The 14,572-nt window shown below is 43.8% G+C and overlaps 1 protein-coding gene across 1 annotated transcript in view; it reads right to left on the bottom strand.

The window, feature by feature from the left end:
* Positions 1–2,502: 2,502 nt before the first annotated feature.
* MRPS22 (mitochondrial ribosomal protein S22) overlaps positions 2,503–14,572 on the bottom strand; it is a 42,457-nt gene continuing 30,387 nt past the window's right edge. Inside the window, exons 6-8 of the mRNA XM_030216865.1 lie at positions 8,941–9,086; positions 4,762–4,870; positions 2,503–3,458 (exon numbers count right to left, since the gene is read on the bottom strand). Coding sequence (XP_030072725.1) covers positions 3,366–3,458; positions 4,762–4,870; positions 8,941–9,086 — 348 coding nt within the window. The 3' untranslated portion in view covers positions 2,503–3,365. The remainder of the gene's footprint in view (positions 3,459–4,761; positions 4,871–8,940; positions 9,087–14,572) is intronic.

Raw genomic sequence — 14,572 nt, 5'->3', positions numbered from 1 at the left:
TTTAGGGATTGTCCTTGACCCTCAGGAAGTGGCTTTATTACAGAGTAATTTTCCTTTCAAATGGGTGACAACTCATATTATGTATTTAGTTGCCTAAGGATCTTCAGTAACTTTATTCCCTTGATTATGATCCTTTGCTTTGGACCCTTACAGAAAATTCGCAAAGAGGGCTGCCTCTTTGGTTATCTTGGTGCAGACAGATTGCTGCTTTAAAAATGAATGTACTTTCCCAACCTTTTTTTTTTTTTTCTTCAAACTGTTCCTGATAGGGTTTTACAGATGCTGCAAAGGGATTTTTCTAGGTTTATATAGGGAGGATAGATCACCTAGATTGGATTTAAAAAGGTGTGGTGGTAGGGCTTGGAAAGGGTTGGGGGGGCCAAATTAGACAAATATGAGACTGGAAGGGGTCCCCAGCTAAGGGGGTAATTAGGATCACTTTTCCCCTTTAAAATCTGCTTTGAATGTCCCAGCTACCCTTACAGTGTATGAGGTGCATTAATAATCCCTTTATGAAGCATCGTTGGGGCTGTGGAGATAGGTGAATGGGAGATTAGGGATTCAGAATTGGAGTTTCTCCGCCAGCTCTGCTTTGCTTTGAGACCTGTTTCCAAGTGGAGCATTTTGGGGGGGGAGAAGGGGCTTATTTGTTTTTGGATGTTGGAGAGTTTATTCCCTTTGAGGATTTGAAGAGGACTTTTGGTTTAAATACAGGTGATGTTTTTTAAAATATATATATTTACTGGTTAAGCATTATATGCTGGGACCATGGTGGCTTAAATCTGACCCAGATGACACCAACCACTGTGAATATTTATGGAGGTCACTGGCTAAGTGGCCTAGACTCCTCTCATTGGTGTATAGGTTTTTTTTTTTTTTTAGGTGTTTATGGCTCATTGGGTGACTGATTTGAGCAGGGAGATTACCCAGAGTGAATGGAAACGTGTTTTAAAGAGGTACAAAAGGCCTCTGTGTGTTGATTAAAGAGAATGCTTGAAAGGTGGTTACTTGTTGGTATTGTACACCTGTGAAATTGAAGGCGGTGTTTCCTAATGTGAATACTGACAAGTGATGGAGGTGTTTCCTAATGTGAATACTGACAAGTGATGGAGGTGTTTAGCTGCTAAAGGTACTTTTTCATGTCTGGCGAGAATGCAAGATAATTCAATATTATTGAACTTGAGTGGTTCAGGGCCTGTTCAAGATTTTGGGTAAACAGTTTCCACTGACTGCTCAGGCCTGTTCGTTGGGTCTAATGCAGCAGGTCATCATCGATGGCAGGTCTGCCTTAATTGGCTTGGCTGCAGCAAAGGGTGTGAGCACTGCCCATTGGAAACAAACAACTGGACCTACAGTCAGATTGGTTGGTGAAGTGGCTTATTTATGAGAACCGGATATACTTGCTGATTGCTTACATGGACATTATAAGCCAGCCATAAAGTGGACAATCTTACCCTTTTATTTTCTACTGTTGAGTGGGAGGGTTAAGGTGGTTGGGGGGATGGTTTTGCTGAAGATGACAGGGGCACAGTGTGTTCCTCATTAGGGAGTTTATGGTAGGTATGTCAGTGTACTTTGTTGGGGTTTGTATATGCATGATTTATTATTAATAAAAATATTAATACAAAAGAAAATTGGATAAAATCAAAAATGGTGTTATCACACACATTTCATACAATTTATAAAAGGCAGCTTATATCATTGCTCTTGAAAAGGCAGAAAACTGGCTATTACATATTTAAAAAGGTACTGTGTAAAGAGCTACATTTTACAAAAGGAGGATCTAAACCATTTAGTACTTACATTGTTATTACCTCTTCTTCGCTACCCCCCCCCCCCCCAAAAAAAAAAAAAAAAAAATTAAATAGTGAAAACCTTTAGGCCAGATGCATGTTAATATACCGACACCTGCTCTAGACTAGAGTATTTTAATAGTTTTGATTATATCTAATCCCTCACCAGGGGGCTCCTTTTAAAATGTAGTTGTTATGCGATATTAATTCACTGGTGGGGGGAGGTTACTGCATGAGATTTCCTTTTCTGTCTATAGCACAAAAAGCTGGCATAAGCCCATCTATGGCAAGTCTATTTTCTTTTCCTAATTAGAGGATGGGGGGAGTAGTACAGCACAAAAAGCTGTTGCCTTACTTTTTCTCCATAGGTTTCTGCACTTGATTTATGAAAACTAAGGCATTTGCAAGATTCTCTCATATCCCATAGACCTGTTATCTTAACAGTTATTGATACTAATATTACAAATACTCAGTGAATGGGTCATTTAAGAACTAGTATTAGGAAAGCAATGTGCTGGTGTATACAAGGACGCTCCACAGAATGACAAAAGCCCAGCTGAAAGTTAGAAGGTATACCGCTGCTCACCTGTAAAATCCAACATCTTTTGCAGGAGTGTGGAGGAGTTTTTTTTTTTTTTTGCACTTTGTCTGAAACATTTGCTGACTCCTGTTAACTATTGCGGTTAACATTAAGTGAGAAGACAGCTAGTTACAGAACACTATTTAAACATTTATTTTCAGTAAGAGAACAGAATTGGTCTCACTACCACTTTTGCATTCAACAGAAAGCGCCCACATATTCTTGTATGTTGGTACAATATTTTATTACAAAACTAAAAGTGTTTCTAATGCCAGCTCTTGATTATTCTAAACAAGTCTGTCAGGATAATTAAGATGCAAATACCACCTCTGAGTACTCCTGAAAAGAAGGCTTGTGGTATTCAAGAACAGCATTTCCCTTCCCTGTCCTATGTAATAATTAAGCTCCTAACATCACCAAATGCATTAAAAAGGTAAAATTCTGTAAACTGCCACTGTCAGTCTTCAAGATCTTGATGAGGGAGTCTGCACTATATTTTTATTTACCAAAACAGAATGAGGTGTACTTGGGAATTCATCCAGGATGTCTGTATACAACCAAGTCCAGTTTCTGCTCCTTAAGCCAGCCAAGACCGGACATGCTACAGAAGCAGTGTTCATATCTCTGGGAAGAAGGTTATCAGTTGTTGTACAACAGTAACACCTAGTGCTCTGGTACCTGCATCCAGGTTCCAAAGATACTGTGAGTTTGCCAAAGACTGTAGCTGCCACTGATCATCTAGATAAGGAAGGCAAGTTTATAAGGTTAATTGCTGCTTTCCTTCCCCCATACAAAAACCAGACCGTTGTCAAGGAAGATTCCTAGCATTGCAGTCTAGTGGAAGCCCAGATAGAAATTACACTGGGTTGTTTTTAATTCAGTCAGAATCATTTTTGAAGAAAAACAGGATTTTGTTCTCGTTTCTTCTCTAAATGACACAAAACAAGATTGATGAATGTAAGGTTATGACAAGTTGACTCAGACATCTGATTTCAGGAGGAAGCAGCAGTGCTGTATGCATTTTGATAAGCCTGGACTGCCAGCTCAATGTATCCTGCCTTTTGTGCTTCAGTCTTCACAAAAATCTGCAGGTAGAGGAAAAATACTGAGCTTAAGTTATCAACAGTGATGCTTACAACAACAAACAAAATGGAAAAGAGAAAGTAAATCAAAGTCTTTTTGCCAGTGTTGATACCCACACTAATTCTGAGATATTACCTGTATATTTAATGATTCCAGTGGAAAGTGGTTACAGTAAATAGTTTTGACTAGAGTACTCTGTAGGGCTAAGGGGGAACTGTCTGGTGAAGACAGTAAATTTCAAAGACATGACTGCAAAACCTTAAAAGAATAGAGCGGTGGCTCTGTCCACACTAAAACAAGCATAGCTGTATGACAAAATCATTTTACAGCAAATCTAATAGCACAATACATCAATGTGGATTAAAGTGCAGACAATTTGTCATTAGCAGCCACCCACGGCTTATGAAAATCAGCAACGCTATTATTGAAATACAAATACAATATTAAAAGGCAGCCACAGCATGCTATCTAATTTTACTGTGTCTACTGCAACAGCTGACCTGCCTTTTTCCAGTTTTGTATCCAGTACCCTTGTCTTTAATGCTTTCAGTCTTAACCAGCATTCAAAAGGAGAATTTATAACTGTGTGCCATTTTATAGTATCCAAAATGCTCACAAATTTATACCTGCTCCAAGGCGGGCATAAATGTGTGTGCGTAAGTATGCATGTATGTCGCAACCCTACCCAGGAGCACTTTCATCCAGTATACATAAGTACACATTATCATTACTTACGTGTATACAGCTGTGCTTACCACAGGGAAAAAAAAATGACTCGCCACTGGGTGCACTGGGGATGTGCGCTGGGGGCAGAGTGGGCATATTCTGCGATAATCAGCACGTCACCATTGCTGCCCACTAATTGATTAGCACAGGTTTAGAATGCGAGTCGCTACTGCCTACAAAATAGGTGGCAGTAGCAGCCCACATGCTAATGGGAGAATCAGCACGTGGCAATTAATATGAAAAATACGAAAATTGGCCATTTGACCCTAGCCGTAAAAGCGGCCTTAGCATGTGGGCAACACCCATGTAAGGGTGTGCTAAGGCCACTTTTTACTGCTGTTTGGTAAAAGGCCCCCTCATCTGGAAAAAATCATATATTTGGATTAATAATAAAATGTAAACAAAAACCACCCTTTTATTAGAGATACACACAATCTCATAAGTTTTTCTCTTTGCAAAGTAAGCTAGCAGTAGTTTTGTGAGAAATCTGCAGATATCCCCTATTTGCATAACATATGACATACTCAGTAACACCAATCCAGTTTGTTAATCTAGAATATTAAGGGAAAGGTAGCATACCTTAATAAGGTCTAAACCACAAGCTGCCTGCTCTTTGGCTTCTTTAGCAGACTGAGTCTCAGGATGCAACATGTGATAGAGATTAATCAAACATTCAGCATCATCCAGCCTAGAAATAACATAAAGGTTAGATTTGGAAACCATTAATTACTCACTGAATGTAGTATATATTGGTAAATCAAGGCTTTGGAAGAAGAGGGGAAAGACCTCAGAAAGGTGACACAAAGCAAGACTACTGAAATTGTTTCAAAAAGAGTCACCATACCTTCTTCAATCATTGGTCTTAAAACCGCCTACCTTTGTGTAGAAATATTTTTTTTTTATTTTTTTATAGCAGCGTCTTGAACGGGCATCCCCACCCGACTGACCCGTTTCACCGAGGGGCTTCTTCAGGGGATAAGGACGCCGAGCTAGAAGTCACTGCTCCAGTGGATATTTGTTTAATCGGCCCGACTGGCAGCTCGAACCACAGCTGCTGCACAATCAGGCATTGAATGACTTAACAAATATCCACTGGAGCAGTGACTTCTAGCTCGGCGTCCTTATCCCCTGAAGAAGTCCCTCGGTGAAACGGGTCAGTCAGGTGGGGATGCCCGTTCAAGACGCTGCTATTCAGCTAAGTGTTTTTTCCTTTTTCTGAGTCTCTACAAGTTTTTCACAATATATTGAGCATATCTTTTTAAAAAAAATTTTGAAAAAATATTTCTACACAAAGGTAGGCAGGGGGTTTTAAGACCAATGATTGAAGAAGATATGGCGACTCTTTTTGAAACAATTTCAGCAGTCTTGCTGTGTGTCACCTTTCTGAGGTCTTTCCCCTCTTCTTCCTAATTCTTGTACTCTGCACAATATTTTGTGTGAACAGATTCGCCTCCTCATTACTATTGTATTGCACAAGTTGAAGCAAATCTCCCCCTCTTCTGTTTGTTACCTAAATCAAGGCTTTACCATATCTATTTAACTTATTGCTGGAACAATGAAAAGTACATTCTAATTCATTTCCACTGACACTTGTTTTAGCATGGGATGATTCCTTCATGTTTTTTTTTTAATATATATATCCCTGATCAGGCTCATCTATCAAGAGATAAGGTCAGTGCTGGCTCAAATCATCTCAGAAAACAAAGAAATGATTTTTGTACCTTCAGGGCAAATCCTAAGACTAAGCAAAAGAAAAAAACCTCAGAACTTTTAAAGCTCTAGTAATTATTTCATAACCTCATGGGCTGTAAGTTATAATCACAGGTCATAAAAACTCTTCACTATAACATTAATATTTCACTAATAAGAGACGGTGAAAAATCAACTGACAATTTAACAAGATATAACTATTTCTTAATATTGAAATGATTAAGGTTAGTGAGGATTTGTTATGGCCTATGATTGATCTCCCCCCCCCCCCCCCCCTTTTATTTAATGGTGTTCTTTTCCTTGCTTTTTTGAATTGTTTTACAAAACTATTTTATATACCGCCTTTCCTCGGTGAGTAGCAACGTCAAGTAAACCATACACCATAAATTTATATAGCCCATGAGGTTATAAAGAAAAAGTCCTAAAGAAAAAGTCCATAGACCATTATTAAATGGACTTGGGGAGAATCCACTATTTCTGGGAGTAGCAGTATAGAATGTTTTGTACTTTTTTGGGATCTTGCCAGGTATTTGTGACCTGGATTGGCTACTATTGGAAACAGGATGCTGGGCTTGATGGACCTTTGGTCTTTCCCAGTATGGCAATGCTTATGTACTTATCTACTATAATAAAACGCACCCTCAACGTTCTGAGGACACTGACGTCACTGCAGGCACTCACACACCAGTTCGTAACTTCATGGTGGTGAAGTCACAACACTCACCATGTCTGCATGCCCCGCCCTCGCGTCACACGTGATGACGTCGAGGGCGGAACACGAAAACAAGGCAAATCAACGCACTCCTCCCCTTCCAACAAATCCCAGCCGCAAACGACGACGTCTACATCACCCCGGCCCCTTTCACCACATCGTCCCGCTCCTTTCAAGGTAATGGCCCGCCCCCGGTACCACACTCTTCCCCTCATCGCCTTCCCTCCCCCCGTCACCTCCCATCCCCTTACGCCACTATCCCTGGTGGTCTAGCAGTACCGGTTCGCTCAGGAAGGAACGAAGGAACCCCCGCTTTCCTCCCCGGAGCGCTGCTGCTAGCTGCCCGGCTGCATCGTGTCTGAGTCCGGCTCTCAGCGAATCAAAATGGCCGCCGAGAGTTGACGCTGCCTCGCGAGACCTCAACTCTCGGCGGCCATTTTGAAACGCCGAGAGCCGGACTCCCACACGATGTAGCAAGGAAGCTAGCAGCACCGCTACGGACAGGAAAGACGGGACTCTTTCTTTCCTGCTCCAACCGAACAGGTACCTCTAGACCACCAGGGAGACAAGCGTAAGGGGAGGGGAAGGGAGTCCGGTGCCGGCTAGGGCCCATTTCATCAGCGGCAGAAACGGGCCTTTTTTACTAGTGTAAAATATTTACCTTAGCTATAGAGGCTCTGCAATGTTTTCTCCGTGCTAATTTTGTGATTGTGAAATCTTATGATTGCTGTACCTTCAGGGCAAATTACTACTTTACTTTTTGTAGCAACTTGCTATTAATTTGTCTTATGTTCTGTATTTCTGCTTTCAGTAAACACGTGCCTCAAAATCATAAAAGAGTAGGGGCTGTTTTAGCCAAGTGAAAGGCCCTACCATTTTTGTTTTGTTACATACATTTTAGCTGAGCATTTAACAATGTGTCACCTTTCCCCTGCAATTTTCTCCATTTCACTGCTCCTTTTTGACCTAACTTATATGTGGTAAGCATTTGCTGTGCATTTATTCTAGAACAGGGTTGTCCAACCTCAGTCATCGAGGGCTGCAATCCAGCCGGGTTTTCAGGAATACACTAATGAATATGCATGAGATCTATTTGCATGCCATATTTCCACTGTATACAAATAGATTTCATGCATATTCACTGGGGAAATCCTGAAAACCCGACCTGGCAAGGGCTGAGGTTGGACACCTCTGCTCTAGAAAGTCCTGTGAAAGAGGAGTAGTGTTTCTCAGCAGGCAAATGTTCCAGCAGCTTCTTGCATAATCATCTTCTAAAACAGCACTGCTTCAATATTGTCTTTCTCAGTAGGTTATCAGTAGTCGGGGGAGTAGGAGGGGGTGGTTCTTGTACTTTGTTTTATGCTGGATTTTTAAAAATATATATATTTATGCATTACTTAGGCATCTGGTATGAAGAGTGGTATTTCAAATTAATAAAGTAAAGTATATCCGTTTTCAAGATTTTCTAGATAAAATGTCACATCAAAACTGGAATTGCTAATTGTCTTTCTATTCCTGTTATTCAATTAAGTCTTTCAGCTACTGGTAAAGTGATATCACCGACATTGAACAGTTAAGTCTGAAGACCTCAAAATAAGGTGGCCAAGCTTCTCTCTGCATTCCCTTACCTTTCATAACAATAAAAGTGAAACAGAACAAGCAATAGATGAGAGAGGAACACAAAAGTACAAGGATTTCTACAGTCATGCTCTGTAGATTGAGAGATCTACCACTTAGAAGCGTTACTCTATAAAACTATTTTCCCTGCAAAAAAGGAAGCTCCATATTATTGGAAGGCCGGAATCTGTACTGCACAAAGTCCAGATGGGCTCAAGTGTCTCTCCAAGTAATTTCTATTACATGTTGTAAACCCAATCCCTCAGGATTGGTAAAATGGAATATAAACAGAGGAAAAAAATAAAAATTAAAGAAAAAAAAATCACTAGATTTATCAAGTTTTATTTCAGTAATATTTGGGGGTGCACAGGTCTTATATTAAACAATGGCCCTGTCTTCAGGAAGCCTTTCCAAAGTTGCCTACTGAGTATATCACACTTTACCCGATTCTGAACCAAACTGATATAACACAGCTAGGAGGTCGTTTATAAAACCAGCACATAAACCTCTACCTGCTACATGTATAGTCTACCAGAACAAAGAGCTAAATTAAAAAAGAACATCAAAGTTTTCACTACTAGTATTTTCTCTGCAGGGTTTCAAAATAATTATGCTCATATGATATTGACCATTAGGATTTCTCAAATGGATGAGCTATCCAGTGCATATTTCTATAAAAATATATGTTCTAATAAAAAGTATGGGTTATCAGCGCTTACATGTTTCTCTGGAGCATGTCAATTAGTAATCCATCAATTCTCTTCCTGTTTGCCAGGTACCACACCATTCCTCCAAAGTGTCTGGTAGAATACAGGACATCATATTTACCATGCTTCTCAATGTCCTCATATGTCTGATGGTGAACCTACACATTACAAAAGACATTATATGCCAGCACAGGAAATCCCTTTCCACATTGAGCCTGCAAATAGGTGGGAAAATGTGGGATACAATGTATAGAAATGATAAGTAGTAGTAGTAACAAAATAAATAAATAGATACAATTGAAGCAGTATTTTAAACAGTTACCTGTACAGCAATAAAAGGGAACTGGTATACACTAGGGCAGTGATGGCGAACCTTTCAGAGACCAAGTGCCCAAACAGCAACCCAAAATCTAATTATTTATCGCAAAGTGCCGGTACTCATTATGGGCGGGGTCACCACATATGACTCCACTCCTATGATAGCCACACCCCTCTCATTCTCCCTGTCTCCTCAGCTCGAAACCTTGGGGTCATCTTTGACTCTTCTCTTTCCTTCTCTGCTCATATCCAGCAGATCGCCAAGACCTGTCATTTCTTTCTTTACAACATCCGTAAAATCCGCCCCTTTTTTTCTGAGCACTCTACCAAAACCCTTATCCACACCCTTGTCACCTCTCGTTTAGACTACTGCAATCTGCTTCTTGCTGGCCTCCCACTTAGTCACCTCTCCCCTCTCCAATCGGTTCAAAACTCTGCTGCCCATCTTGTCTTCCGCCAGGGTCGCTTTACTCATACTACCCCTCTCCTCAAGTCGCTTCACTGGCTCCCTATCCGTTTTCGCATCCTGTTCAAACTTCTTCTACTAACCTATAAATGTACTCACTCTGCTGCTCCCCAGTATCTCTCCACACTCGTCCTTCCCTACACCCCTTCCCCTGCACTCCGCTCCATGGATAAATCCTTCTTATCTGTTCCCTTCTCCACTACTGCCAACTCCAGACTTCGCTCCTTCTGTCTTGCTGCACCCTACGCCTGGAATAAACTTCCTGAGCCCCTACGTCTTGCCCCATCTTTGGCTACCTTTAAATCTAGACTGAAAGCCCACCTCTTTAACATTGCTTTTGACTCGTAACCACTCGCCTCCACCTACCCTCCTCTCCTCCTTCCTGTACACATTAATTGATTTGATTTGCTTATTTTATTTTTTGTCTATTAGATTGTAAGCTCTTTGAGCAGGGACTGTCTTTCTTCTATGTTTGTGCAGCGCTGCGTACGCCTTGTAGCGCTATAAAATTGCTAAATAGTAGTAGTAGTAGTACACCAGCCATGGCGCATATAAACAGACATCATTGAAAATATTATACTAGTATAGGAGAAAAAATAACGATTTTTTTTTCATTATAAATCATTTCTGTAAGCTATTACAGCTCCAGTATACCCAGGGCAAAATAAGACAGCAGATGTAAATTCTCAAATTAGACATATTCCAAACACTAAAATGAAAATAAAATGATTTTTTCTACCTTTGTTGTCTGGTGATTTTGTTTTTCCATCCATATTGGTCCTAGTCTCTGATTCTGCTGCTCTCTATCTGTTCTCTTAACTCCGTTTCCAGGGCTTCCTTTCCATTTATTTCTTTACTTTCCTCCTTTCTTCTTCATTTCTTGCCCTCTATCCATGTCCAGCAACCCTCCTCTCCCCTCCAGCCACAAATGTCCAGCCACCCTACTCTCCCCTCCAGCCACCCATGTCCAGCCACCCTCCTCTCCCCCCTGCCCTATCCTCCAGCCACCCTCCTCTCCCCCTGCCCTCCCCTCCAGCCACCCATGTCCAGCCACCCTCCTCTCCCCCCTGCCCTCCCTCCCAGCACCAGGCCTGCCTCCCTACCTCCCACCGAGCATCAGGCCTCCCTCCCACCCAGCAGCACCCAGCACCAGGCCTCCCTCCCACCCAGCACCAGGCCGCCCACCCACCCTCCAACCAACCAAGCATCAGGCCGCCCACTCGCCCTCCCAGCACCAGGGCCCCCCCTCCTCCTCTGAAATTTAAAGGGCGTACCTCGGGGTTAAGGTGGCGTCGGCAGCGAAAAGCGTGTTTCTTTGCTCGGCGCACCTTCGGCCTTCCCTTCTGTCTTTCAAGCTCTGGTCCCGCCTATGAGGGCGGGACCAGAGCTTGAGAGACAGAAGAGAAGGCCGAAGGCGCGCCGAGCAAAGAACACGCTTTACGCTGCTGACGCCACCTTAACCCCGAGGTATGCCTTTTAAATTTCGGAGGGGGGGCCATGATGCTGGGAGGGAGGGCGGGTGGACGGCCTGGTGCTCGGAGGGAGGGAGAGTGGGCGGACCAGCGACGGCGCATGTGCCAAAGGAGAGGGCTCTGCGTGCCCTCTCTGGCACGAGTGCCATAGGTTCGCCATCACTGCACTAGGGCAATGGTTCTGTAATCCACTTCCAAGTATTGCCAGCAGGTCTAGTGTTTAAGCTAAGTGCCACTTGTTGATTACATGCATGAAAATATATCTTGTGTATATTCATTCATTCATATCTAGAAGGACGGAGATAGGCGGAAGCTGAAGACTGGATTCAGGAGTCATGAGAGGCTAGAATTAGATTATGATTTTTCTGGGCAAGAGTTTACCTCTGCAAGATGTTGGCCAATTCAAACAATTGCCATAATTTGTCCTTCCCACACAAACAGATATTTATATAAATAGCAACACAATTGGTTAATGACAAATTTGATATGCTGTGTGTTGAATTTGTTCAATGCAGGATATACAAATTTAAGAAACTTATATGTATTATACACACAAGTGATTTTCTGTCCATTTAGAGCAATGTGTTCTTCTAATATACATGTTCATGTGATCAATCGCATAGGTCTTTCTTTCTGTCAGAATTTCTCTACTTATAGACAAAAATCAGGATGGCAAGATACAACAAACATAAGGGGTCTTTCACAAAGCAGTGGTAAGTCCAACATGGGCTTATCACTTGTTAATCCGGAACTACCGCCGGCCCGATGCGGCCGCTGGCAGTAGTTCCAGCTGGAGCACATGCCATTTGTGGAATTGATTTTTTCTATAGTGCATTATCAAGGTGGTAATTGAGCACTGCTGCACGTTGCCCGTTTACCGCAAAAGCCCTTAACATCCACCTCAATGAGTGGCGGTAAGCGCTCCTCACCGCATGGCCATTTTTTGGATATGATAAAAAGGGCCCTGGTGTATGGGGAAAAGGGCCCCTGCCGCAGGGCCCTTTTTCCAACAACTTAGTAAAAGGGCCCATAATATTTAATTAAATGAATTGTGCTCAGTTATTTTACAAAGTTTTGTCACTGTATTTTCAGATGCAAGTGTAAGTGGTACCTGTTTAACTACTGTTCCAGTATCAAAGGTAAAATTATGTATCATACCTGATAATTTTCTTTCCATTAATCATAGCTGATCAATCCATAGACTGGTGGTTGTGTCCATCTACCAGCAGGTGGAGATAGAGAGCAATCCATTTGCCTCCCTATATGTGGTCATGTGCTGCCGGAAACTCCTTAGTATGTCGATATCAAAGCTCCATCCGCAGGACTCAGCACTTAGAGAATTACACCCACAAAGGGACACTCTGCCCAGCTCACCACTGCCGAAACGGGGGAGGGGAATCCGTCCAGCTCATCCCCGCGGAGCGGGGGAAGGACACCACCCCGCCGATGCGGGGGGATCTGGCTTATCCTGCAACCGCAACCGCGGGAGGAGCTGACTGACCCTAACACCGCCGAAGCGGGAGGGGTACAAAGCTGTCCTACAGCCGCACGAAGCGGGAGGGAGCACCGGCAGAATTTAGGTCTCAATCCAGCCCCGTAAAACGGAGGGAAGAGGAATGCAGCAGCTCACTGTAACACAAAATCGTCTCAACTCCTGAAGAATCCAATTGAAAAAACTTGAACACGAAGTCCTCCTGAACAGGAACTGAAGACTAAACTTGAACCTGAAATGCAACCAGAATATAAACAGTACAGATATCTGGGAGGGGCTATGGATTGATCAGCTATGATTAATGGAAAGAAAATTATCAGGTATGATACATAATTTTACCTTCCATATCATCATGCTGATCAATCCATAGACTGGTGGGATGTACCGAAGCAGTACTCACCCAGGGTGGGACACAGAAATCCCTGACCGCAACACTGAAGCTCCAAACCGGGCCTCCGCCCGAGCAGCCAGTCAAGCGGTAATGTCTGGAGAAGGTATGAGCCGATGCCCAAGTTGCCGCCCTACAAATCTCTTCCAAGGAGACGGACTCGGCCTCTGCCATCGAGGCCGCCTGTGCTCTAGAGGAGTGAGCCTTCAGCTGGATAGGCGGCAGCTTCCCTGCGGCCACATAAGCCGCTGCAACGGCTTGACCCATCGTGCCACTGTAGGCTTGGCAGCCTGCAGACCCTTACGAGGACCTGCGAACAGCACAAACAAATGATCCGACTTCCGGAATCATTGGTCACTTCCAAGTATCTGATGATGACTCGTCTCACATCTAAATATCTGAGAGCAGAGTACTCCTCTGGGGGGTCCTCCCTACGAAAGGAGGGTAGACAGAGCTGCTGATTCACATGGAAGCGAGGACCAATCTTGGGCAGGAAGGAAGGCACTGTGCAAATAGACACTCCTGCCTCAGTGAACTGCAGAAAGGGCTCTCGACATGATAGCGCCTGGAGCTCGGAAACTCTTCTGGCTGAATTGATAGCCACCAAAAGACTGCTTTCAACGTCAATCCTTTCAGAGATGCCCTCGACAAGGGTTCACAAGGCGGCTTCTGCAAGGCTCTTAGCACCAGATTGAGATTCCACGCAGGTACCACTGCGTGCAGAGGGGGGCGCAGGAGAATAACTCTTTTGAGAAAGCGCACCACATCTGGCTGAAATGCCAGGGAAACACCCTTCAGGTGACCCCTGAAGCAAACAAGAGCCGCTACCTGGACCTTAAGGGAACTGAGCGACAGGCCTTTTTCCAGACCTTCTTGCAGGAACGCCAACACTGATGAAATTGGAGCACTGAAGGGAGAAAGTGAGCCTGCCTCACACCACGATGCAAAGGTACGCCAAACCCTGGCGTAATCAGTAGAAGTAGAGCGCTTCCTCGCTCTCAGCATAGTGGCGATGACCTTGTCTGAGAAGCTCTGCTTGCTCCGACGCTGCCGCTCAATAGCCAGGCCGTAAGACCAAAGGGGGAGGGATCCTCCATCACCACGGGACCCTGATGCAACAGGCCCCGCTCTGCTGGCATCTGCAGAGGTCCGTCCACTGAGAGCCTGATCAAGTCCGCATACCAGGGACGTCTAGGCCAATCCGGACTCACCAGGATTATCCGGCCCGGATGCTTTGCCACCCGGCCTAGCACCCTGCCTAAAATGGGCCAAGGCGGGAACACAAAGAGGAGCTCCTGTGTCGGCCACTGTGGGAGAAGAGCATCTACTCCCAGAGATCGAGGGTCCCGTCCTCTGCTGAAAAAGCGCGGCACTTGACAATTGGCTGAAGACGCCATCAGATCTAGGCTCGGCTGGCCCCAGCGCTTCGTGATGTCCAAGAACGCCTGAGCAATATTCATGACTCCCGCAATGTGGGCCGCCGACAGCTGTTCCAGGTTTGCTTCCGC

Source organism: Microcaecilia unicolor, chromosome 10 (genome assembly GCF_901765095.1).
Source record: "Microcaecilia unicolor chromosome 10, aMicUni1.1, whole genome shotgun sequence".
NCBI lineage: Eukaryota > Metazoa > Chordata > Amphibia > Gymnophiona > Siphonopidae > Microcaecilia > Microcaecilia unicolor.
Note: the sequence above shows the minus strand (reverse complement) of the source record. Positions and strands in the feature narration are given on the sequence as shown.